Source organism: Lampris incognitus, chromosome 5 (genome assembly GCF_029633865.1).
Source record: "Lampris incognitus isolate fLamInc1 chromosome 5, fLamInc1.hap2, whole genome shotgun sequence".
Classification (NCBI taxonomy): Eukaryota; Metazoa; Chordata; class Actinopteri; order Lampriformes; family Lampridae; genus Lampris; species Lampris incognitus.
Window position 1 is genome coordinate 14,786,919 of NC_079215.1, and position 25,014 is coordinate 14,811,932.

At 45.3% G+C, this 25,014-nt stretch overlaps 1 protein-coding gene across 3 annotated transcripts in view; it reads left to right on the forward strand.

Annotated features, from left to right (window-relative positions):
* The window catches only part of gab1 (GRB2-associated binding protein 1), a 66,545-nt gene extending 46,804 nt beyond the window's left edge, over positions 1–19,741 (forward strand). For 2 of the 3 annotated variants that reach the window (XM_056279518.1, XM_056279520.1), the window contains 9 exons: positions 4,014–4,242; positions 5,079–5,764; positions 8,973–9,067; positions 9,238–9,541; positions 11,127–11,219; positions 14,460–14,553; positions 14,974–15,097; positions 17,257–17,385; positions 17,623–19,741. In XM_056279518.1, coding sequence (XP_056135493.1) covers positions 4,014–4,242; positions 5,079–5,764; positions 8,973–9,067; positions 9,238–9,541; positions 11,127–11,219; positions 14,460–14,553; positions 14,974–15,097; positions 17,257–17,385; positions 17,623–17,781 — 1,913 coding nt within the window. In that variant the 3' untranslated portion in view covers positions 17,782–19,741. The remainder of the gene's footprint in view (positions 1–4,013; positions 4,243–5,078; positions 5,765–8,972; positions 9,068–9,237; positions 9,542–11,126; positions 11,220–14,459; positions 14,554–14,973; positions 15,098–17,256; positions 17,386–17,622) is intronic. The other variant, XM_056279519.1, reaches the window with a different exon arrangement.
* The last annotated feature ends 5,273 nt before the right edge of the window (positions 19,742–25,014 follow it).

Below are 25,014 nucleotides of genomic sequence, written 5' to 3' on the forward strand. Positions count from 1 at the left end.
GGAGCGGTCAAACACCATTGCAATTACCAAGTATCCAAGTGTTTAGGGGATACTTTGCAAGTTTAAAGAAATTACAAACTTCAAACTGGCCTCACAAAGCCAGCCCACAAGTATCACTTCGCTGATTGTGGTCTGGGCGGCACGGTGGTGCAGTGGTTAGCACGGTCGCCTCACAGCAGGTCCTGGGTTCGAGCCCCGGGGTCATCCAACCTTTGGGGTCGTCCCGGGTCGTCCTCTGTGTGGAGTTTGCATGTTCTCCCCGTGTCTGTGTGGGTTTCCTCCGGGTGATCCGGTTTCCTCCCACAGTCCAAAATGTAGGTCAGGTGAATTGGCATTACTAAATTGTCCCTAGGTGTGAATGTGTGGTGTGTGGGGGCCCTGTGATGGCCTGGCGGCTTGTCCAGGGTGTCACCATGCCTGCTGTGCAATGACTCCAGCATCCCCGTGACCCTGAGAGCAGGATAAGTGGTTCGGATAATGGATGGATGGATGATTGTGGTCTGGCAAGGCTCAATAGCCATTTGTTTGTGTTAGTGGCGTTGTCAGTCGGTGGGCACCAAAATTGCTAGAGATGCAACAATGGCAATTTTCTTGACTGATTCCAATTCCTGACATTTTTAAAAGCCTGACCTGGCGATTCTGATTTATTTCTTCTTTCTAAGAACTATAATTGACAACATGCACAAACATTTTTGTAACTTCTTTAATAAAATTTTCAATTGTATGTTCATTATAAAACATTGACTCTTAAATAACTTGTACGTTTTCCCCAAAACTGCACCAGGTTACAGGATCTTCTCTCAACAAATCTCAAAGTAAAAAAAGTGCTCCAGGTTACTGGACAGAGCTTTTCTGTGCAAACAAGAATCCAACTGAAAATGAATTGCAGTATATCCCACTTTCTCTAACATTTTTTATTTTCCCTAAAGTAAATGACGACTTTCGACGACATCTGTGTGTGTGGCTGTGACATTGCTGTCTTTGCCACTGTGTGCGTGACATGAACCATCGTACGTCAACCGGCACAGAATCGGATCTATCTGAGACTGACCGGTCACCGGTCGTGACCAATCAAGCTGAAAATCGGCCAATTCTGGTCACTGGCCAGTAGATCGTTGAAGCTCTAAAAATTGCTTTGTAGGCGACTGGATCAGTCAGTCAAACCCCACGATGCAGAACCGCAGTGCCACACTTCCAAAGTAAACACCACTGCAGGTCGGTCCTTGTAGCTAGTTATCGTGTGTACACGATTCTTGCCATCTTTGTAAATGTCTTTGATTAAACTGATTCTATAGCAGCATCGACACTAACCTCTCTTAGCCAGCAGTTTTGTTTTTTTGGGGGGGGGGGTTGTCCCCAATTGTATTTGGCCAATTACCCCACTCTTCCGAGCCGTCCCGGTCACTGCTCCACCCCGTCTGCCGATCCGGGGAGGGCTGCAGACTACCACATGCCTCCTCCGATACACGTGGAGTCACCAGCCACTTCTTTTCACCTGACAGTGAGGCGTTTTGCCAGGGGGATGTAGCATGTAGGAGGGTCACGCTATTCCCCTCAGTTCCCCCTCCCTCCCTGAACAGGCGCCCCACCCGACCAGAGGAGGCGCTAGCGCAGCGACCCAGGACACATACCCACATCCGGCTTCCCACCCATAGACACAGCCAACTGTGTCTGTAGGGACACCTGACCAAGCCGGAGGTAACATGGGGACTCCAACCGGCGATCCCCGCGTCGGTAGGCAACGGGATTGACCACCGCGCCACCCGGACGCCGGAGCAGTTGTTATTTTAAAAAATTCGGTGCAGCTTATCGTCGGCATCATCTAAACTGCTCCCGATAGTTCACAGATTGGTGTGGCTTACAGCCTCAGAACACAAGTGGTTCTCAGTGGACCCTTTCCAGACAGGTGTATCTCCTAGCAAGAGATCTAGGCTGGATGCACGAGGCTAACTAAGTGCAGCATTGTAGAAATTAAACAAATCCAATTACTGCAGCGATAAAAAAATGTGTTAATCTCTAAACACAATGAAAGCTGTAAAAACAAGACAACAAAGGAGAGTGGAAAATGCAGGTCTACACAGTTTATAGTAATATGGCCAACACACATGAATGATTTGCCCTCTTTCTCCTATGGAGATGGCTGAACCAGTTGTATGTTCCAAGAGGCCCCTGTTCAGTTCAGTTCTCAGCCCAGGGCTAATGATCCATGTGTTGAGATAGGCTCACGTTACCCCTGTTCCCAGTACCGAATAATCAAACCATTGTGTGCCCCTCGGTCCCACTGCCACTCTCTCTTTCCCTTTATCTGGTTCCCATTCTCTCAGTTGTATGCTCTCTCTCTCTAGCTCGCTCTCTCCGGCCTTTTTTTCTCTGACTGTTTTTTCCTCTTTTCCTCTGATCCTGATAGCAACCAAACCAGAAAGGTTGGTTTGTGTGATAGTAGCTCTTCAGCCTTAACCCTCGACTTGTTCTCCCTCTCTTCGACCAGACTGTGTGGAGACTGCTTCGTCGATCCGATCAGAACTGGTCAGAAAAATTGCATTAAAGCTCCCGAGTGCTGTGCCCATTCAAGCAACTAAAATTGCCGGGAGAAGCTTTTTCTTCTGTTGTTTTATTTAAATGTGGCAGCTGAGGCATTGCTTATCTAACTCCAAGGTCAGCATTTCTTCACTCTCCTGACTCAGTTTCAGTTCTGTCTCTCTCTCTCTCTCTCTCTCTCTCTCTCTCTCTCTCTCTCTCTCTGCACCTAGTGTTGAAGGGGGACTTGTATAACAATATTCATGGCACCTTCCACAGCAGAGTTCTTGGATCTGCTTGATAAAACCGTTATGTACACACAAATAGTTTGATTACGGGGGGGGGGGGAGACGGACTGGGTCCTCACAGACAAACATCCTTCCAGATTGCAAAAGATTGGCCTTAGCTGTCTTTTACACGATATCTTCTCTCATCTGAGACCCACCTCCCACTCTCTTCAGGCGAAGATGGAGTGCTTCGCGGCCGAGGCCGTTATCTGGGAGAGAGCAGAGTAGTTGGAGGGGCTGGGGCTAAAGGAAAGAGAAACGGTGTCGGAGCTCGGAACATAAATATGAACAGAGGGGATTTTCCCACTGCCTGGGTGAATAAGCACCTAGAAATTCACCAAACAAACGGGGAGGAGGAAGCGAGGAGGAGGACGTGAGAGGAGCAGCCGATAACACAGTGAAGGGGAATATGGACTTAAAAAAGGTGCAGAAATAGACTGGCCTAAACGAGAGAGATAAAAGAATGTTGCGGAAGAGAGTGGGAGGGGAAGAGCGAGAGATCGACAGAAAGGGGAGAAAGCAGATATATTGCAGCACGCACCTCCCGTCTCGGCTCTCCCTGCAGCACAGTAATCAGCAGGCATAGAGGGATTTGAAGAGCATCCCAGACTCGCACTGTGAGTGGCAGAGTCACTGGAGGAAATGCCGTCTGAAAGAGTCGAGTGTTTAGATTTCCAAAGGCAAACACAATAAGGGATAACAACCCAAACCGGTGAATTATGCACGAGTTGCCCTCCTTGAAAGATCGCACAGTTTACACGACACATAAACCTGGGTTTGGAGGTGCACGTGCGAGTATGTGAATGTGTTGGATTTTTTGTTGTTGTAGATAAGTCATAACCAGCATATGTAAATACAATATTACTGTCGTTTTCACGTAAATGGCAACAATATTCACTAACATAAGACGGGGCTCATCTTGCAATGAACGACTTTTTTTTTCTATTAGTTTGCATTTTTCCACTTCCTATTGAATGTTCAATACCTATTTTGGAAGCTGGGCTCCGTGTGTGTACAAATGTATGCCTATACACATCTATATCATTGAACATTGTCAGAAGCACTTTTGTCTGTCCACCCAAGTTGTTTAGTAGGGAAAATAGAACTGATTTGGTCCTTTTGGTATGTTAAAAGATTTGGGTGTAGCCCAGGGTAACCTATTTAAATTAACATGAAATAACTCTTATCCCTCTCTACCGCACCCTCCAGATGCAGCAAAGGCTACTCACCAGTCGGCCATAGGAGGCTCAGTGGTGGATACCCCGCCTCACCCGGCATTGGGCAGTGTGGTTGGCCCAGCAGCAACCATGTTGACCGCTGTGCCCCCTCCATATCACCCGGTTAGTGTGCGCCATCTGGATTCCCAGTCCAGCATTGAGGAGCCCCAGGACTACTTGTGGCTAGTACACTGTGAGAGCAAGAAGCCCGAACCCAACAGGTGTGTACATGTGTGAGGTGTGTGAGTGAGTGATCTTTTCAATGTGCTTGACCGCTGTATTATTCTTAAGTTTCTGCATACCTTTTCCTCTTTCAGTTATTCTTCTCTTTGGTTTTTGATTTCTGCATTACATCTTGGCTGCTGCTCTCCTCCCTCTGTCTCTCTCTGTGTCTTTCTGATGCGGTCCGTAGCTCAGTGCAGCCTCCCTCTCCAGTGGAGGGAGACCAGGAGTACTTGCTCCTGGAGGAGTGTGAGAGCAAGACTCTTCCTCCACAGGCTAGTCTGTGAGTGGCCAGCATCCGAGCTGGAGTTTCCTGATTGTGTGAAGTGTACACATGTATGAACAGACAGCAAGTTAACACACATGGACGATGCCACTCACATTGCATGTGCACATTATTGCAAATTATGCACAGTTACATGCATACTTGAGCAGGCATGCCATACTGACATACAATCTGCTGTGCATCTCCTACCGGTCAAATAGGTGTTTGAAATTATTTGATTAACATGCCCTAAATCTGCCTTGTGCATCAGACTAGATAATTTGCTTAATTGTGCTTTTTTTGTTCACTGTTCATTCATTGCACACTAAGCCGTTTCCAGCTGAATGACCTAATGTTTAATTTCCAGACTTTTTAGAGGTTATTTCGTCATCTTAATACGAGGATGCTAAATCTGAAATTGGCCACGGCTGAATCTCCAGATATGACTAACAATGTGTTGCAAACGAGGCCCTGCAGAGTTTTTCACCAGTGTTTGTGTAGCAGTTTCCAGAATAGCCTGTATACTTTAGATATTTAATTGTGTGCTGTGTATTTCTGTCTTCCTCTCAGAGCCCACGCTGAGTGTTCCAAGTCTACCTCTTCAGAGACGGACCTGAATGATAACCTCCCTTCCCACCGCACACCAACATCCTCGACCTCCTCAGCCAAACACACCTCACACAATGGCTTCTTCCCCCAACATCCAGCCCCCGCCTCCGCTTCTTCCATTTATGACTCGCCGCCGTCACGTGGTGCATCCCTCTCAGCTGACAGCGGCTTCTACCACCTCCCTCGCAGTTACTCTCAGGACACTGTGCTGCTTCCGAAGTCAGCCTCCTCTCCTTCTGCCCATCCAGACAATGGGGATGCCTCGGACCTATACGTTTTCAACACACCGTCTAGGAAGCCCTCCATGGAGACGCAGATGCGCAACCTCTCGGTCAGCTACGACATCCCGCCTACTCCCGGTGCCAACTCCACATACCAGGTGCCTCGCACATTGCCTTCCTCAGCAGGAGCGGTGGGCTCAGAGGGTGTGGGAGATGTAGTGCCTCCTCCTAGACCGCCTAAGCCTTCACTCAGCTCCACCTCAGGACCCCCACCGCCTCCAGCTGAGCGCTCACCCACAGACAGCTATTGTGTGCCCCGCTCAGCCTCCGAGACTGATGGGAACTACTGTGTTCCCACCAGTGCTGGGAGTAAAGCACTACGCAGCAACACTATTGGTTCAATGGACTCCTCACGCCTCCGGAAAGGTACTTGTCATAGAAAGTGCTTAATCTTTACTGTAGATTTAAACTGTTTGGAGTTCATCTTGCAGCAGGTCACGTTTTATGACCATCATTTCTTATTCTTACCCTATTCAAAATGCCCTTCAGCAGACTTTGTCCTTTTTCCCTGCTTTGAGAGGATATAACTACTAACTATAATTATCCCAAATCCCAAAGAACATTTGGCTAGTGTTTTGCACGCGCCTTGCACTGACATTTTATAGTGTAAGATGGTCAGGTTTAATGGCGTCAGGATGTTTCCGAGGTCTGTCTCTCTTTTGTCTTTGACCCTTTATAGCCTCCTTAAAGTTGATGTATTAGCTAGTCTTGGAAACACAAAGCTCTTTCTTCTGAGCTTAATTACATATTTAAAAAATAAGTAACAGGACTTATCAGCGATATCAGATTGGAGATTTTTTTCCCTCCGTCTGTTGCCTTGCCAATTTCCAACTATACTTTTCCCACTCCAACTTGAAAATGCTCAGTAGAACTTAATATTGCACACATATTATGACAATTAGCCCTTTGATGGCCTGGCGGCCTGTCCAGGGTGTCTCCCTGCTTGCCGCCCAATGACTGCTGGGATAGGCTCCAGCATCCCCGTGACCCTGAGAGCAGGATAAGCAGTTTAGATAATGGATGGATTATGACAATTAAGTGCATGACACTTAATATTTTTGTTGTTTTGTTAAACAGAATCCTATGCTGCCCAAATTACAATGATCCAATGACGGCTATTCAACACACTGAACGGTGTAGGGGTCCACAATGGATGATGACACGTTAATTTAGGACATTTAGACTTATTTTAGTCGAACAATGTTGACTTTTTTTTCGGTCATGCATGATACAAATTTACGTAACTCAGGTAGTACAAGATAGTAGCTAAACTCCGGCAGCAATGCAGACAGTTTTGTGGCTGGTATCCATCTTGAGACATTCTTAAGTCCTTATTCTTATAGAGTACACTGTACAAAGACCTTCTCAGTAAGGTGTAAAACCAGGATGAACGTGGGAATCTCACCGTCGATTGGCCTTGGCAAAACATGACATACCAGGTGTTACGATTTGGGAAAAGAGGGGCGGGTAATCCCCACAGCCCTGAAAGGAGTGAAATGGAGGATGCATGTTAGTATTATTACTCCTGTCTGTGCCACCGAGCAAGGCAGTGTAAAGTTGGTCCCCGGGCGCCCACTGCTCCTACACAATAGGATGGGTTAAATGCAGAGAACACATTCATTGTAACAATACAATGACAAAATAAGGTGGCTTTCTTTCCTCCTTCTTCTTCTCCCCCTCTTTGCACCACCCTGTGGCCATATATTGTATTACACATTGTCAAAGCCCTCTCCAGTGACTTTGAGCTACAATCTGCAATTGATGCACACCGCGGCTGTCCACCGCACTGCTACCGTTGTGTTGGTCAGGCCGAGTACTCAGGAATGAGGAAACCCGCCAGTCGTGCACTGCCTTCGGCTCCTTCTGAGGCTTTCAGTTGTCTCCACTTCTGAAATACACACGAGACGCGTCATGTTTCTTATCGTCAATGGTAACGCGTGTTGTCGCAGTACTCCACATAGCCATGGGGATGCGCGCCCTTAAAATTCATTCAAAAATGGATGTGGAAACCCCTTAGATGTGAAATGAATCAATACGTTTCACGTCTTTCCACCGAAAAGAATTTTAATCGTCAACTCCTTAGTATCTAACCGTGGTCTCAAGAAGTACAGATAGCCTATTTTTTCATAAAACTCTTTCGGTTAACAGATTTTTAACAAGTCAAACACTGGAAGTAAACATTTTTTACTTCCCGAGTTTGTTTAAGGAGTGGTATCGTGTGTCAACTTCATGTACATACTGATCCCCAAGCAGCAGTGAGAGAAATTCAGAGGACATCCCTCTGGGAATGGGCGTTTGCGTAGGGGCTGAGTATCTGGCTTAAACACAAACAGCTCAGTGTTTCACAGTGAAAGATACACACATATGATGTAAATGTTCTCTTTCGAAAATTTTTGTAAACTTACTTCCTTGGCGAGTAGATCGCAAGGTATCACACAGAGACACCGGTTGTGTCTACTCAACTAGACTGATGGCGTATTGAAACCAGTCAGCCAGTAGTTGCATCAGACACCAGCCCATAGCCTTACCTGAGACCATGGATAGATCCAAGCTGGGCTGAACTTTGAAAGGTGGGGCAAAAGAAATAATCTAATATGTCGAAATTCATGATGTAAAAAAAGCCCTTGCATCATTATTGAGCCGAATGAACGAGCCTTTACCCATTTATAGGAGGGCATAGATATGCTTTTCTTTTTTTCTCTCCCCCTAATTATTGTTTTGTTGTTTTTGTAGAAAATTTGACTGTAAATTTCAAAAATATTTCAAACCCAAAGTTTGATATTTTAGTCACTGAAATAAACCTACAGTCTGCACTGAATGGCCCTAGCGTAACCACCCAGATACTGCAGCATCTATTTTACAAAGGAATGGGCCTTTAAGACAGCGCCACTATGCTGTAATGCATTATGGTTAATTACAGTAGTACAGCCACATGGAGGATGGCAATATTAAAATGAAACATAATCTCAGCAGTCAGTCATAACCTGCACTTAGCTCTTATGGAAGCTTTCCAAGCAGCCTTTTCGCACAAAGACATTAGGTAAATATCACAGGTTGGACTTTTCTAAATTTAACATTAGCGGAATTGAACCCTGCTTTTTACCCTAATAAGGAATGAGGAGTGCATCCAAAGGCTTACCGGAAACATAAATGGGAATAAACTGTAAGGAACTAATACACAGTTGGCCATTTTAAGAGATTAAGCTGTGCTGTGAAGTGCCGGGACTGTATTTAAACCATGCAAAACTCTCAGTTCTCAAGCCTTCACGGCTTGCAGAGGAGTGACGTCTCATACCAGCAGATTTAGTCAGACATTTTTCATTCCTTGTGTGAGTCCCCCCCCCTCACAGCTTTATCATGGCAATCTGATTTGGCTTTAGCGTCGGATTCTTTTCCCTTCCCTCTTGTTTGCACCATGGCTTCCTCTGTGTGAAAGGGTTGCCTCTGCAAAGAACTGCTTATTCATTTCATCGTCTCTCTGCTTAATTGTATCTTTGTTGGCTCATTAAATACTGAGACAGAAGATGTGCAGATTGTTGTGGAAAATTAAGACAATTTTACTTGTGCTTTGCAGATTTTGGATCCCAGGACTGCTATGACATCCCCAGGTCATTTCCCTCTGACAAAAGCTGCTCTTTTGACTTCAACGAAAGCTTTAACAGCTATTTTGTGAGTGTTGTCGATTTGTTTTTGTATTTTGTTTTTCTGGTTCACCGGAGGGGCAAGCTTATAAATGCGTTGGAGTCAGTATGCATTTTGTCGCAAGTGCCTTTAAATTGAGATTGAGTGAAGCTGCAGCATCTTGAATTTTGTGCCTGTGCGTCTGTTTTCCCCACCAGAAAAACAAAGGCATGTTGCCTGTTGGTAGCCAGTCCACTGAGGAGGTTGACCAGAACTATGTGCCAATGAGTGCCAACTCCCCATCGCATCATCACTCAGGCAGCCTGTCAGAGCCCATGCAGGAGCCCAACTATGTGCCAATGACTCCAGGCACCGTGGAGTTCTCCTCCCTGGGAAAGCAGGTCCCCCCACCTGCCCACATGGGCTTCCGCTCCAGTCCCAAGACCCCTCCTCGCAGGCCCATGCTCATCAGTGACTGTCAGCCCCCACCTGTGGACCGGAACCTCAAACCTGACCGTAAAGGTGAGGGGGGGGAAATAGATGTGTGTTGGGTATGAACATAGAGTTACATCGTTTTTGCTGTAGGGCTGGTGTGTGTTTGCGTGGATTTGTTTATGTGCTTGTGTTTGCTCAGTGGCCGCCGCCAATACCCAGTTTTCATCCCTGCGTTGACACTCAGCTGCCGTTATTGGTCTCTTCCAGTTCAATTCATGTAACCAGTGCCCTAAATACCACCACCTTCCTCCTCAAGGCCTCCCCTTGACCACTTTAAAAACAATCTATCCCCCCCCCGCCCCCCTCTTGTTGATCTTGTTTAGTACCGGCCACATCCTCCCCCATTCAACACAGTTAGCCCCTTGTCAAAGGCACTTTTGTTCCAGGACAGAGAGGCCCTTTGGGCTGCTTTGGTGGCTACTGGGTCCTGTGCCATGGACTGCTGAAGCTTAGCTTGGTCACTACATACCCACTGCCCCCTCTGTTTGAATACTCTCTTTGATAAGAGGCCTAATTGCAAGTGGGATTACAGTCTGGACAGAGCGAATAGCTCAGCAAGAAAAGCAAATATTACATAGGTGATCACAAAGCCAGGGAGCCAGTGTTCAGTAGGATAAATAAACAGCTTTAATTTTTTTTTTTTGTAACAAAAAATTCTTAAAGCAGCATACAGAAGCTCATGTTGCTTATTCAGTTTGAAGTATCGTAACGCTCCGAGCGTGCATCTTTTAATCTGCTTGTCGACTTTAGCTAGTAAGCGTGACACAATTTTCAGTTGAGCGGAGGGAAAGCAAATGTTTCAGGTGACATCACTGACCGCCGAGGGTAGCCAATGCTTTCGGATGACTGCTTGGTTATTGCTATAAGGTGATAAGTGCAGTGGGAAGAAAATGTGATGCAAATTTAAGCCGTGTCTCAAAAGGAGCATCTCGGCCTAATCTGATTTCACGACGGAATCTTTTCCCAGTGATTCATCTTTTAAGGAATGATCCCTTTGTGTTCTCCACTGATTTATCTTTACCACGAGCTGTGCAGCATTTCTGTATGCATTTTCAGCACTGCTTTTTGCTTGTTCATCTGTGTGCTGCTGTTTTTCTGAGGCTTTATGAAGGCCGCGACATCTGTGGTCAAGGACGGCACCGGGCGTTCACTCTTCGCTGTGATGCGAGATTGCTCTGCAGTTTTCTCGGTGTTGGTTTGTGCCACAGTGGGTTTCCACCTCTTGTCAGCACCACAGAAAGAACCATGTGCCCATCCAGTTGCACTTCATAGCCTGTTTTGCAGATTTGGGCGTGCCTTGCATGCAGGCCTGACTTGCTTCCTCAGTGTATTCTCAAGCGCTTCCGTAGACAGTTTGTTCTGCATGCCGCTGTGATGTCTGTCTTTGCGTGGGGGGCCAGGGATGCATGAAGGATGTTGCTGGATTTAGGACCGCTTCTGTCCTCGCGGCGCTGTCTGTATTGGTGTGTAGGAAAGAGGCGATTGGCGCCAGGTGTGCGTGACGCAGGATCTGTCTTTGGCTTTGCATGGCAGAGCAGGTTTGATGATACGGTTGAGTTGCTGTGATTGTTTAAAGATTTCATAATGAGCCAAGTCTTCTTTCATCAATCAGGTCAGAGTCCTAAAATAATAAGAGCAAAGGGTGTCGGTTTAGAGCGAACTGACTCGCAAACCGTAGGTGAATTTCCAAGGGGACGACGCAAGGGTAGGTACTCGACACTGCCGCTGTGTACTTGAAACACACCTTTCATTCTTTGACTTGTACAAACTCCATTTTATCTCGATTCTGCACATGTTGGAAGTGGTTTACTGTGGTTTCCCAGGCCTGTTAGCTGAAGTTCTGAAACTAACTTATAAAAAAAAAAAATCACAGGTCACTTTAGTGTTGACTTAACTGTTGTTGTTTTTTAGGTGCATTTCCATTGAGCATTACCAAACTGTTTTAAAATCATATAAGATTGGAATGGCACGGTTGCCTCACAGCAAGAAGGGCCTGGGTTCGAGCCCCGGGGTAGTCCAACCTTGGGGGTCATCCCGGGTCGTCCTCTGTGTGGAGTTTGCATGTTCTCCCTGCGTCTGCGTGGGTTTCCTCCCACAGTCCAAAGACACGTAGGTCAGGTGAATCGGCCATACTAAATTGTCCCTGAATGTGTGTGATGGCCTGGCGGCCTGTCCAGGGTGTCTCCCCGCCTGCCGCCCAATGACTGCTGGGATAGGCTCCAGCATCCCCACGACCTGAGAGTAGGATAAGCGGTTTGGATAATGGATGAATGAATAAGATTGGCGCTTATATATTCTAGCAGTCCTTACCCCCCCCCCCCCCCAACAATCTGTGGATGAGGGTTTACCCCATGGATCGGTAATTGGGAAAATCCACTCCAGAGCTTATGAGTGGTTACAACATGCCTTTAGAAACCTCCACTTATGACCACTTCTAAACATCTGTCTTCTCAATGTGATGTGATTTCCTTTATTCCGATATCTAATTGCAAGAAATTACTAACCGTTTCATTAACATTTACCTTTCCTGTTTGTTTGAAAGTTAACAATTAGTAAAAAAAAAAAAGCTTTTTTTTCAGCAATAACCTCATGACTAAAAGACGGCATATGCCTACTCAGAGGGAATTGCAAAACTTTCATAAAAGAGGCATGCACGCACACATACACACCCATACAGAGTTTCGGCTTGTTTTTTTTCCCTGTCTCATACTTGTTTCCTCATACATTGGCATGCCCCATTTCGAGTCTCTGCTTTAAGTAGGCTATTCTGTCCTCCTGTGTTATATTACGCCGTGTTGTGCTCTCTCTGTCATTACTTTACTAATGAAGCCTCCTGTTTTCTGTCAGGATTGATTAGTTGATTGCATCTTCCCTGCTCCTTTATGTACTCTACATTTAGTCTCTGTGCAAAGGCCAGTGTGTGGTTTGGCCTGACTGAAGTCATTCTGAATGGGTACCTTCAGTGGGTCCTCAAATTCGGCTACGATATTTAATCTGCCGATATCGTGATGGTGTCAAAATCCCAGACTGATAATTATGATACTATCCATGAGTGCATGTGTTTATTGTATGTGTGCGCGCACGTGTACACTGATGGAAAAAAAAAGAAATGCAACATTTGTTGTTAAACTGACATTTTCCAACTTCATTAAGCAAATAATACTGAAACTTCTGTGAAGAGGACCTGACGCCATTGCTGGTGACCTCATGGCAACCTCTGTCTGTCCCAATGCAGTCAGGTGTGACGTCTAGGAGGGGTGAGCAGAGGGCCTCGGTCAGGCAGTTTTGCTCTGAGGCCAGCAGCACGGAGCCTGTTCCTCGCTGTCCTGTCACGGATGCTGGCGTTGTGTCCATTGGCAGTTTCAGCAGCAGTGCAGCTGAAACGACCCCGCCCCCCTCCCAGATGGACCAGTCTGATGGTTTGGTGCTGCTCTAGTGCGATCACTCGAGGGTGACCAGATCTTGGATGGTCTTCCGTCCTGCCAGTCTGCTGAAGAAAACAGTGGAGCAGCTTACTCCATAGTGTCCGGCAACTCTGACACATGACATGGCTGCCTGCAAGATGCCAGTGGCCCTCTCCCTCGCTTCTGTTGACACGGAAGGCGTCACGGAACACACACTGCACAAGCTCTATTGCTGGTCAATGGGTTTAAAATGACAGCTTTCTGTAAAAGTGCACAACCTAAAACTCTTCTTTTTAAAAAAAAAAAATTCGAGCAAATGTTGCGTTCCTTTTTCCATCACTGCGTGCGTGTGTGCAGAAAGATGTTTTAATTTGGTTCATCCTTAGTATTTGCTTTATTTTCAGAATCTTTCTTATCTAGCTGAATGATGAAACTATGGTTGGCTAACACAAGACTTTGGTTTGTGCATTAGATAAGCCCACAGTCCAAGTGTTTTCCAGTGTTGGGCTCTTGCTGTATAATATATATATTTTATTTTTGGGTGGCGTAGCATATTCTGTTGCCTAGCAACACGGGGCTCGCCGGTTTGAATCCCTGTGTTACCTTCGGCTTGATTGGACGTCCCTACAGATACAATTGGCTGTGTCTGCGGGTGGGAAGCCAGATGTGGGTATGTGTCCTGATCGCTGCACTGGCGCCTGTTCAGGGGGGAGGGGGAACTGGGAGGAATAGCGTGATCCTCCCACGCACTACGTCTCCCTGGTGAAACTCCTCACCGTCGGGTGTAAAGAAGCAGCTGGCGATTCCACATGTATCGGAGGAGGCATGTGGTAGTCTGCAGCCCTCCCCTGATCTGAAGACGGGGTGGAGCAGCGACCAGGATGGCTTGGAAGGGGGGGGGTATATATATATATAATATGGGCAGTGCGGTCGCCTCACAGCAAGAAGGTCCTGGGTTCGAGCCCCGGGGTAGTCCAACCTTGGTAGGTCATCCCAGGTCATCTTCTGTGTGGAGTTTGCATGTTCTCCCCGTGTCTGCGTGGGTTTCCTCCCACAGTCCAAAGACATGTAAGTCAGGTGAATTGGCCGTACTAAATTGTCCCTAGGAATGATTGGGTGTGCGTGTGTGGGCCCCGTGATGGTCTGGCGGCCTGTCCAGGGTGTCTCCCCGCCTGCTGCCCAATGACTGCTGGAACAGGCTCCAGCATCCCCGCGACCCTGAGAGCAGGATAAGCAGTTAAGATAATGGATGAATGTGTATTATATAGAAAACCCAATCATAGTATAGAGGCGGATTATCTGTATGCACAAAAAAAAAAAAAATCACAGAACTTGTTACGCTCGTTTATAGATGCATAGCTCAAGAAAAGCTGTCTCTGGACCTTCATACCAGTCCTGAATTTAGTTCACTACATCCTTGCTTAATTGAAGGGCACCTTCTTGCCCCCTTAAAGAATTCCACCTTTTTTCCGAAGCAGGGGCCCTGGTCTTGTAGACTGTATGTGATCAGCATTATTGACAGGTCTGTTTTTTTTCTCCAGGTAAACCCGCCCCACTGGAGATCAAACCACTACCAGAATTTGAGGAGCCCTGTGCACCTGTCCGCTCACCTGTCACACGGTCATTTGCGCGGGAGTAAGTTTCCAAATCTCAGGAATTTAGTACGCTGTGTGTTGCCATTGACCTCTGCTGTCAATGCAGTTGAGCAAAGTAGACACTAACCCTCCATGCAGTACCATATCTACTTCATGACCTGTCAAAGTAGCATTGTTTATAGGAGGTGGTCTGGGATCTGCCTCAGCACACTGAATGCAGTTTGTTGTCATGTGTAAGATATGTGCCTCTGTACCTTTAGATAGCTGGAGTTCTCCTCCGACTAAAATGGGTTATAGCGGTGGCTTTTGTAGGAATCTTATTATCTGTCATGTGTTCTTGCCAGACTGTGTGTGTATGCATATCTGTGTGTGTGTGTGTGTGTGTGTGTGTTCGCATGTGCTTGCATGCACACATCAAGTGCCTTGAAGTCGCCGTGTAAACATTGTGAATGGTGCTCAGTCCCTCTAGGTTTCCCATACCGCCGAGACCCCCGTCAGTGCATAGCACGGCCTCCAGCACTGACTCCGAGGACTGTGATGAGCATTATGTAGCCATGATCTCTAATATGTCAACAGATGAACCAGTATGTAACACACATTTGTCTTAAGTTGCATGATAACAATTTTCAGCAGTTTTTTTTTGAAATCATAAGAAACTTAAAATTACGACAAGCATAATACGATATATTGTTTTGTGATTTTTAACCATCCCATATGATGAAGTGAGATTTGCAGGGAAGATTCTTATTACTCAGGTTTTATTTCAGGCAAATACACTATCCAGTGTGGAGCATTTTGAAATGACAAAATTGTGTCCACCATGCATATAGCTAAGAGGCCACCATGTCAGTAATGAGTTGGGGAACACTTTCTATGAAGCTTGCATCTATAACATCCTATAAGCATCTATAATGCCTATACTTTCCTATAATGTGTATTACAATGACTAACAGCTATGCATCTCTGCAAAACAAGTTGGCTATGATGCATTATGACATTTGACAATGTATCATAAAGGTGTTGTGAGGGTGTATACATGCTTATAAGGCGTTATAGATGCAAGCTTCATAGAAAGTGTTACCATGAGTTGTTCAGCCATATAGCAGGTTGAAATCCAATCGCCACTCCCAGCCCTCGTTCCTTACATTAAAATGTGAAAATCAGTGGTTGCTGCAGAGGGACTCCTCGCCACTTCAACACTTTTCTTTACAGCTTCCTCTCGAAGTCCTGCTTTGCTTTCTACCTTTTTTTTATCCTTTTCTCTTCAGGTATTGTCTGTTTAAAAAATGCTTCTTGGCATCCGGGTGGCGTGGTGATCTAGCCCGCTGCCTACCAACACGGGGATCGCCGGTTCGAATCCCTGCGTTACCTCCGGCTTGGTCGGGCGTCCCTACAGACACAATTGGCCATGTCTGTGGGTGGAAACCCGACTGTGGGTATGTGTCGTGGTTGCTGCACTAGCACTTCCTCTGGTTGGTCAGGGCGCCTGTTCGGGGAGGGAGGGGGAATAGCGTGATCCTCCCACACCCTACGTCCCCCTGGTGAAACTCCTCACTGTCGGGTGAAGAGAAGCGGCTGGCGACTCCACATGTATCGGAGGAGGCATGTGGTGGTCTGCAGCCCTCCCCGGATCGGCAGAGGGGGTGGAGCAGCAACCAGGACTACTCGGAAGAGTGGGGTAATTGGCCAAGTACAATTAGGAGGAGAAAAAGCCAAAAAAAAAGCTTATTTTTTTTTACTAAATCGGTACCCTTACTGTAGTACTCCAGTTACCTTGGTTTACACAACAAACAATTGATAAAATAAAATCATATTTTCTATGTGACTACACAAAGACAACTGAGTAATTCAGTTATGTTTGTTTATGACACACATGATCATGGCATAGTCAGAAATCAAGACTGCAAGAGGGAACAACTCCCGTGCACAGATGGAGGTGACGCGGTGCTGCATCAAGTAGTACTTTCTCTAACAGTTCGGGTATTTGATGTAACATTTTCCCATTTTGATTACTATAACAAAATATTTTTCATTTTTTCCCAAACACTTTTCCTTGATGTTGTTGGTTTACTGCCTGTTCCTTTATCGCTCTTAACGTTCGTTCATTTCTTTCCTCTTAGTACCTCTGTTCCCCGGCATTGTCCCTTCATTCTGCCTTACTCCTGTGTTTGACATCTGCTCTGCACCTCTTCTTTCCCCACCTATTATTTCCTTCTCACCCACCGTGTGTGTAGAGAGGAGTCCTTCTACTGCACTGTCCCCATCACCCCTGTAAAGAGGGAGGTGGAGGAACTTGACTCCATAGAGGAGGTGAGCAGGGTTGCCAGTTAAGGCATGCCAAGGAAAGCCCTATCAGATCACTGAGGGCTACCAGTTACAACATCTGTTATCATTGCTTCAGAGTCAGGGAAATTGGCAAGAGAGTCCAAAGGCTATGGCCGGGTACATCCAAATTACACTTACAAGCTGTGGTTTGGATAAATTGCAGCAATCTTGGATAAAAATTACACAATAATGACTAAATTACTCTCTTGTGTCCTCAGCTGTAGTATCTGTCCTAGTACTGTCACCATCCTAGTTATAATACTCCCGCTCACTTGTAGTTTAGAATTAACACCACTTCTAGCTCCAGTGTGTGTGTGTGTTTTGTTGTTACTTATGAGTAGTTTTCTGGGCCTCCTTACCGTGGCCCCGCCTTAGTGTCACCCTTCACCAAATGAAATCCTCTTGTCGGGTTTTCCAGAACCTGAAGCTAGGCGCACCCATGGCTGCAGACGAGGGGAGCAGCCCCATGGTGAAGCCGAAGGGAGAGAAGCAGGTGGAGTACCTGGACTTGGACCTGGACCCTGGCAAGTCTACCCCACCTAGGAAGGTAAGGATTATTCTTTACTTAACCCCTCGTAGTGAAGCAGATGCCGAAAAATTGCAATTAATCTGCAGACATGTTTAAGCGAAGCTCCGGTCGGAATGGAACAACTAGGTAGCATAGAGTAAAATGTCAAAAATCCTCACTTGCACAAAATGGATTATGGGTTAAATGGATGAAAAGGACATATTTTCATTTCAGCATGTTGTCAGGACTAATGTCTGTCCTATTTTTCAACTTCAGAGGAAAAGCAACGGGAGCGGCATGGCGGCATCAGATGAGCGTGTGGACTACGTGGTTGTGGATCAGCAACGGACACAGGCCCTCAAGAGCACCCGGGAGGCATGGAATGATGGGCGCCAGTCCACAGAGACAGACACCCCCACCAAGGGGCCAAAGTGACCCCCCCACCCCCCCCTGACTACCACCACACCCTGACCCCTATCCCGCTGGACCTTAAGACACTAACGCAGGCGCTGGTTGGGCACTCGTGGCCATGTCATGTCACCTTCCAACTCACTGAGATCCTAAGTCTGTTGGGGCCAGTGGAGCACCATATCCACTGAATTTCCTTTAGTTTACACTGCTGTCGGGCCAAGGGCAGCAAAGCGACCCCGGTGTTACGAAGGGGTGTGGGCCAGGAATAAGCTGTATGCAAGGATGGAAGCAAGTGGAAAGAAGGATGGGGACCCGTCTTCTGGGTTGGAGTTGGCGCAAATACACGACATTTGTCTGAATACATACTGCCTCCGAAGTTGGATTTTAGTTAGAAAGGCTGACAGGAGGACGCAGAGATGGTGTCCTGAAATGACAGTGCTGTTAAATAATATTTTCAAGGCTCAGCAATTTTCGGTTTTTATTTTTCAAAGTCATCCAGCATGCGGAATTTCACCACAAGAGGACACTGTTACATAACCTCACACGAACAGGAACAACTTTTGGATCCGTGGAAACATAAAATCTGGGTGTTTTTCGGTGAAAATCAGTAAAAACCGAAAATGCTAAGCCTTGAATATTTTGGAAGACTTGTGTGAAATAATTTAATGATATGATTACAACACTTGTCTTGTACAATACCTAACTGTCAGAGATGGTTGAAAGTGGTTGATTTCCTCAAGTGCGATTTTTTTTTTTCATGACCACTGATCAGAAATCAGTTTTACAGTTTCTTCACTAACAGTACAGTTAGTAAGGGTGGCTGAGAACTGATTCTCAATTGGTGCTTATGGAAAACGTCAACATGATTGTTAGAAAAACAAGGTACACCATCTGTACATTTAACCAGGCCACGGGTTTGATATTGGCATACTAGATATTCTCTTTTCAATGCAAAAAGCAGTTCAACTCGAGATCGTTTTAAGAAACGCAACCGAGCGCTCAGTCCGAACTTTGGGATTTACTCAAAGCTTCATTTAATCCACTGAAATTTTTTTTGTTTCCTAGTTACTATGTAAGTCAAACTGCTTCAGTCTTTTTTTTTGAAAGGAAGGGCAAAGACCATGTACAAAAGTGTTATGTATATAAACAGAAAAAAAGTGTCCTTTATTTGTATGAAATATCTAGTGTGTTTGACCTGGAGAAAAAGAGCATGTGGATTCTGCAGGGTAGAATCCTCTGCAACATGCAAGACGGCAACCAGACTTGTGAGAACTGAATGAATCACTGTGAGTTTTTATAAGGAAGTTAACAGGCTTTCTAAAAAATAAAAAAAAAAGTTATGCAAAAAGGTATCAAACTTAGGCTAGAGAGAGTTAAGATCAGGTACTCTTTGGGAACGCATTCTAATTCAGCTGTCCACCTCTAATTTATTTTTCTAGTTATTTCATTAGGTGGACTTTCTATCCACCGCTAGCTCAGTGGTCCGAGTCCACGCAGACGAAGATCTGCTATAATGGAGACGCTTAATTTGACGGCCGCCGGTCAATTAGTTTCAGAAGTGCGTTTTTAATTCCTCATCCTGTCTCGTCTTAGGTTTAATTTATTTCAAAATGGAGTGGCATACACTTTTGGGAAATATGACTGCCTTATCTTGTCGACTTTGACGCGTCTTCTGTAGATACTTCTTTTTTTTCCTGAATAGACGTTTGCATTACTAACCTTTCAGCTGTGACTCGGACGTCCCAAGCATGTTGCTACCACGAGAGATTTTTTATTTTTATTTTGCTGTATATATTTGCCGTCAACTTACTCAAGCATGTCAACTGAGCTGAAAACTGTGCCTACTATGTCATCTTCATCCTTGCTCATTATTCCTCTGTCGTGGTCTCGTTGTGACGTAGACTGCAGCTCTGATGACGCTTTATCTTTTTTAATAAATCTAGCAAAATGTCAATTAAGTGGACTAAATAAAAATACAATCTTTTATGCATTGCTGTGCCTCATTTTCCACTCTTTAAAGGACGCCGTGGTGATTTTAAAGCAATACAGAAATTAGATTTATGCAAGAAAAATTAAGTCTTTATTGCAGTTTAAAATATTATAGATAATATTTATGGTTAATGCTTGCCATGTACTTGTGCTAGATTACATTTAGACATCCAAGTGTGATTCGTTTCTTGTGATGTATTTAAAAATCCACTATAATGAAGGCTTCAGGGCCAAAATCGTGTTTATCTTAAGAATTACAACGAAGCAAGATTTTAACATAATAGACTTGGTGTTTGTTTTGACCTGACCTCATTACGGTGCCTTACAGTGGCAGACGTCCTACTTGGGCTCGGGTTACTGGATTTCCCTGACTACATGTGGATGATGCTTACAGAGGATAGAAGGTGGAAGTGACCCACACGCGGGTGCAGATCTGTTTGTCTGTTTTGCCTCTCCAACAGGCACACGCCATATGCGGGTGTGAGGGAACAGAACAAGGAAAGGATAAAATTGCTCGGGGTTTCTGCTCTACAGAGGGTAAAATGGTGCAAATGCTTGTTTTAGTGCAACACTGGAGGAGCAGACCGGTTCTCAGTGCTTACAAAGTTGTGACCTGGTGACGTGTGTGCGCCTTCTGAGGACCAATTAGAGTTTTTAACCATCAGACTGAGGACACTTTGTCCGGTCCTCACTTCTTTAAGAGTGTATTTAAGGGTTAGGACCTGGGCTCATGATTAATGCTGGAGAGGGATTAGGTCAAGGTTAGGCGTGTAGTTCTGATGGTTAAGGACCAGGGGATGAATGTAGTCAGTGGGGGGTCGTCACAATATACAGTGCATCCGGAAAGTATTCACACCCCTTCACTTTCCCCACATTTTGTTATGTTACAGCCTTGTTCCAAAATGGATTAAATTCCTTTTTTTCTCATCAATCTACACACAATACCCCACAATGACAAAGTGAAAAAGGTTTTGTAGAAATTTTTGCGAATTTATTAAAAATAAAAAACTGAAATATTGCATGTACATAAGTATTCCCACCCTTTACTCAGTACTTGGTTGAGGCACCCTTGGCAGCGATTACAGCCTCAAGTCTTCTTGGGTATGAAGCTACAAGCATGGCACACCTATATTTGGGGTATTCCTCCCATTCTTCTCTGCAGATCCTCTCGAGTCCTGTAAGGTCAGATGGGGAGCGTCGCTGAGCAGCTATTTTCAGGTCTTTCCAGAGATGTTCAATGGGGTTCAAGTCTGGGCTCTGGCTGGGCCACTCAAGGACATTCACAGACTTGTCCCGAAGCCACTCCTTCGTTGTCTTGGCTGTGGGCTTAGGGTCGTTGTCGTGTTGAAAGGTAAACCTTCGCCCCAGTCTGAGGTCCTGAGCGGTCTGGAGCAGGTTTTCATCAAGGATCTCTCTGTACTTTACTCCATTCATCTTTCCCTCAATCCTGACTAGTCTCCCAGTTCCTGCCGCTGAAGAACATCCCCACAGCATGATGCTGCCACCACCATGCTTCACTGTAGGGATGGTATTAGCAAGGTGATGAGAGGTGCCTGGTTTCCTCCAGACGTGACCTTTGGCATTCAGGCCAAAGAGTTCAATCTTGGTTTCATCAGACCAGAGAATCTTGTTTCTCATGGTCTGAGAGTCCTTTAGGTGCTTTCTGGCAAACTCCAAGCGGGCTGTCATGTGCCTTTTACTGAGCAGAGGCTTCTGTCTGAACACTACCATAAAGGCCTGATTGGTGGAGTGCTGCAGAGATGGTTGTCCTTCTGGAAGGTTCTCCCATCTCCACAGAGGAATGCTGGAGCTCTGTCAGAGTGACCATCGGGTTCTTGGTCACCTCCCTGACCAAGGCCCTTCTCCCCCGATTGCTCAGTTTGGCTGGGCGGCCAGCTCTAGGAAGAGTCCTGGTGAATCCAAACTTCTTCCATTTACGAATGATGGAGACCACTGTGCTCTTCGGGACCTTCAAAGCTGTAGAAATTTTTGTTGTACCCTTCCCCAGATCTGTGCCTCGATACAATCCTGTCTCGGAGGTCCACAGACAATTCCTTTGACTTCATGGCTTGGTTTCTGCTCTGACATGCACTGTCAACAGTGGGACCTTATATGAACAGGTGTGTGCCTTTCCAAATCATGGCCAATCAATTGAATTTACTACAGGTGGACTCCAATCAAGATGTAGAAACATCTCGAGGATGATCAGTGGAAACAGGATGAACCTGAGCTCAATTTTGAGTGTCATAGCAAAAGGTGTGAATACTTACTATGTACATGCAATATTTCAGTTTTTCATTTTTAATAAATTTGCAAAAAATTCTACAAAACCTTTTTCGCTTAGTCATTATGGGGTATTGTGTGTAGATTGATGAGGAAAAAAAAGGAATTTAATCCATTTTGGAATAAGGCTGTAACATAACAAAATGTGGGGAAAGTGGAGGGGTGTGAATACTTTCCGGATGCACTGTAAGTGTGTGTGTGTGTGGGGGATATTATGTCAATATGATGTGGTGGAGAGATCTGCGTGAGAGCTGCGTGTTCACAATATGAACTGTGCTGCAACTTCGACTGAATAAAAACAAAAATAATGTTTGCGTAAGCGAGTAAGGAGAAGGAAGTGTGTCAGTAGGGGAAGTCATCTTGTTTCATATTTACAGGGATTTTCCCGGGGGGGGGGTGGTGGGTGGAAGGGGGGGTAACAAAAAAAATGTCCAATCTTTAACTGACCCCTAATGTTGAGTGCTGTAAATGGGGGGGGGGGGGTTACGTTGGGTTCTCACTTTTAAGTGTTAATTTACATATTAAAAAATATATACACTACCGTTCAAAAGTTTGGGATCACCCAAACAATTTCGTGTTTTCCATGAAAAGTCACACTTATTCACCACCATATGTTGTGAAATGAATAGAAAATAGAGTCAAGACATTGACAAGGTTAGAAATAATGATTTGTATTTGAAATAAGATTTTTTTTACATCAAACTTTGCTTTCGTCAAAGAATCCTCCATTTGCAGCAATTACAGCATTGCAGACCTTTGGCATTCTAGCTGTTAATTTGTTGAGGTAATCTGGAGAAATTGCACCCCACGCTTCCAGAAGCAGCTCCCACAAGTTGGATTGGTTGGATGGGCACTTCTTTGAGCAGATTGAGTTTCTGGAGCATCACATTTGTGGGGTCAATTAAACGCTCAAAATGGCCAGAAAAAGAGAACTTTCATCTGAAACTCGACAGTCTATTCTTGTTCTTAGAAATGAAGGCTATTCCATGCGAGAAATTGCTAAGAAATTGAAGATTTCCTACACCGGTGTGTACTACTCCCTTCAGAGGACAGCACAAACAGGCTCTAACAGGTACTATTTAATGAAGATGCCAGTTGGGGACCTGTGAGGCGTCTGTTTCTCAAACTAGAGACTCTAATGTACTTATCTTCTTGCTCAGTTGTGCAACGCGGCCTCCCACTTCTTTTTCTACTCTGGTTAGAGCCTGTTTGTGCTGTCCTCTGAAGGGAGTAGTACACACCGGTGTAGGAAATCTTCAATTTCTTAGCAATTTCTCGCATGGAATAGCCTTCATTTCTAAGAACAAGAATAGACTGTCGAGTTTCAGATGAAAGTTCTCTTTTTCTGGCCATTTTGAGCGTTTAATTGACCCCACAAATGTGATGCTCCAGAAACTCAATCTGCTCAAAGAAGTGCCCATCCAACCAATCCAACTTGTGGGAGCTGCTTCTGGAAGCGTGGGGTGCAATTTCTCCAGATTACCTCAACAAATTAACAGCTAGAATGCCAAAGGTCTGCAATGCTGTAATTGCTGCAAATGGAGGATTCTTTGACGAAAGCAAAGTTTGATGTAAAAAAAATCTTATTTCAAATACAAATCATTATTTCTAACCTTGTCAATGTCTTGACTCTATTTTCTATTCATTTCACAACATATGGTGGTGAATAAGTATGACTTTTCATGGAAAACACGAAATTGTTTGGGTGATCCCAAACTTTTGAACGGTAGTGTATATTAAATAAATAACAGTAATTACATATTATTGCGTTTCGTTTTCGAGTAGGCGCGCGGAGAAAACGGTATCTTTGAAGGGTCCAGTTTCCAGCTGGTTATAATTTCTCCTCGTTTCCGGGCGACTAAATCCGTAACGTTGGTCGGTGTCGGGCTGTGTGTTGTGTTACCCTCGTTGTGTTTCGTTTTCTAGCGACGTAAAGCCGACGATATGAACCCGTGTACGTCGCATTTCGCCCCTTACAACGCTCCTGCCAGCGTCGAGGAAATTAGGCACGCCGGAGCCGCAGCTGACAGTGACCACTAGGTGGTGCTGTTGCTCGAGAAACGGTGCTGCCGTCACTTAAAGCCTCCACTCTCACTCTTCTCTTTTATTCCCCCAGGACGTTGTTAAGGGAACCTCGTTGTTTCACAAACATCCAAACGCTAACTTCGCTGTCGAGGCACAATCCTGCAGTGTGTGTGTGTGTCCGTCAAAATAGTTTCAATCCCAGCAGCCCAAGATTTTATTGGCATGCCAATTAAGATCTACTGTAAGTAATTATTATTATTATTATTATTATTTTTTGCTTATCTTTTTTCATTCAGTGCTTCTCATACTGTAGGATTTTAGTGCAGCACACTGACAAATATGTTAATTTGGCTTCCTTTGAGCTTTCCTCTATATTTGACATGAGGGGAAAATCTGATCTGGGGTTAGGACATTTTCTTAATCCAGTGAATGTTCGTTTTGAAGAGGTAGGTAGCCATACGAGTGTGTGTGTGTGTGTGTGTGTGTGTGTGTGTGTGTGTGTGTGTGTGTGTGTGTGTGTGTGTGTGTTTCTCCTGTGCATCAGCTGTGTGCGACTCAGAGGCCTGGCTTTGTAGCTATAGCTAATCCTATAAATCTGTACTGCTAAACATCACACAATTCTCTGCAGGCGACACGCCTGTAGTCCCTTGTATTGCCTCGGCCTTTGGTGACTGCAAATAACTGGATCAAGGTGCATGTCGGTGGCGTATTTGAATACGGTTTTGACTGACGGTATGAAATTGTGCGGCAACAGATATGGTACACATATTGTGTTATGCTGCCATACTGGGCGGCGCTATACATACATTGGCTCTATACACTGTTCAGATATAAACCTTTGAGGCTCCAATGTCATTTTGTCAAATGTGCCTTACAGGTTTGATAGGTGGACAGATGTTGACTGCTGACTGTTCAACTGATGGCTTGGGTGTGTAGCCTTAAAGGGTAAGCGGTAGATTA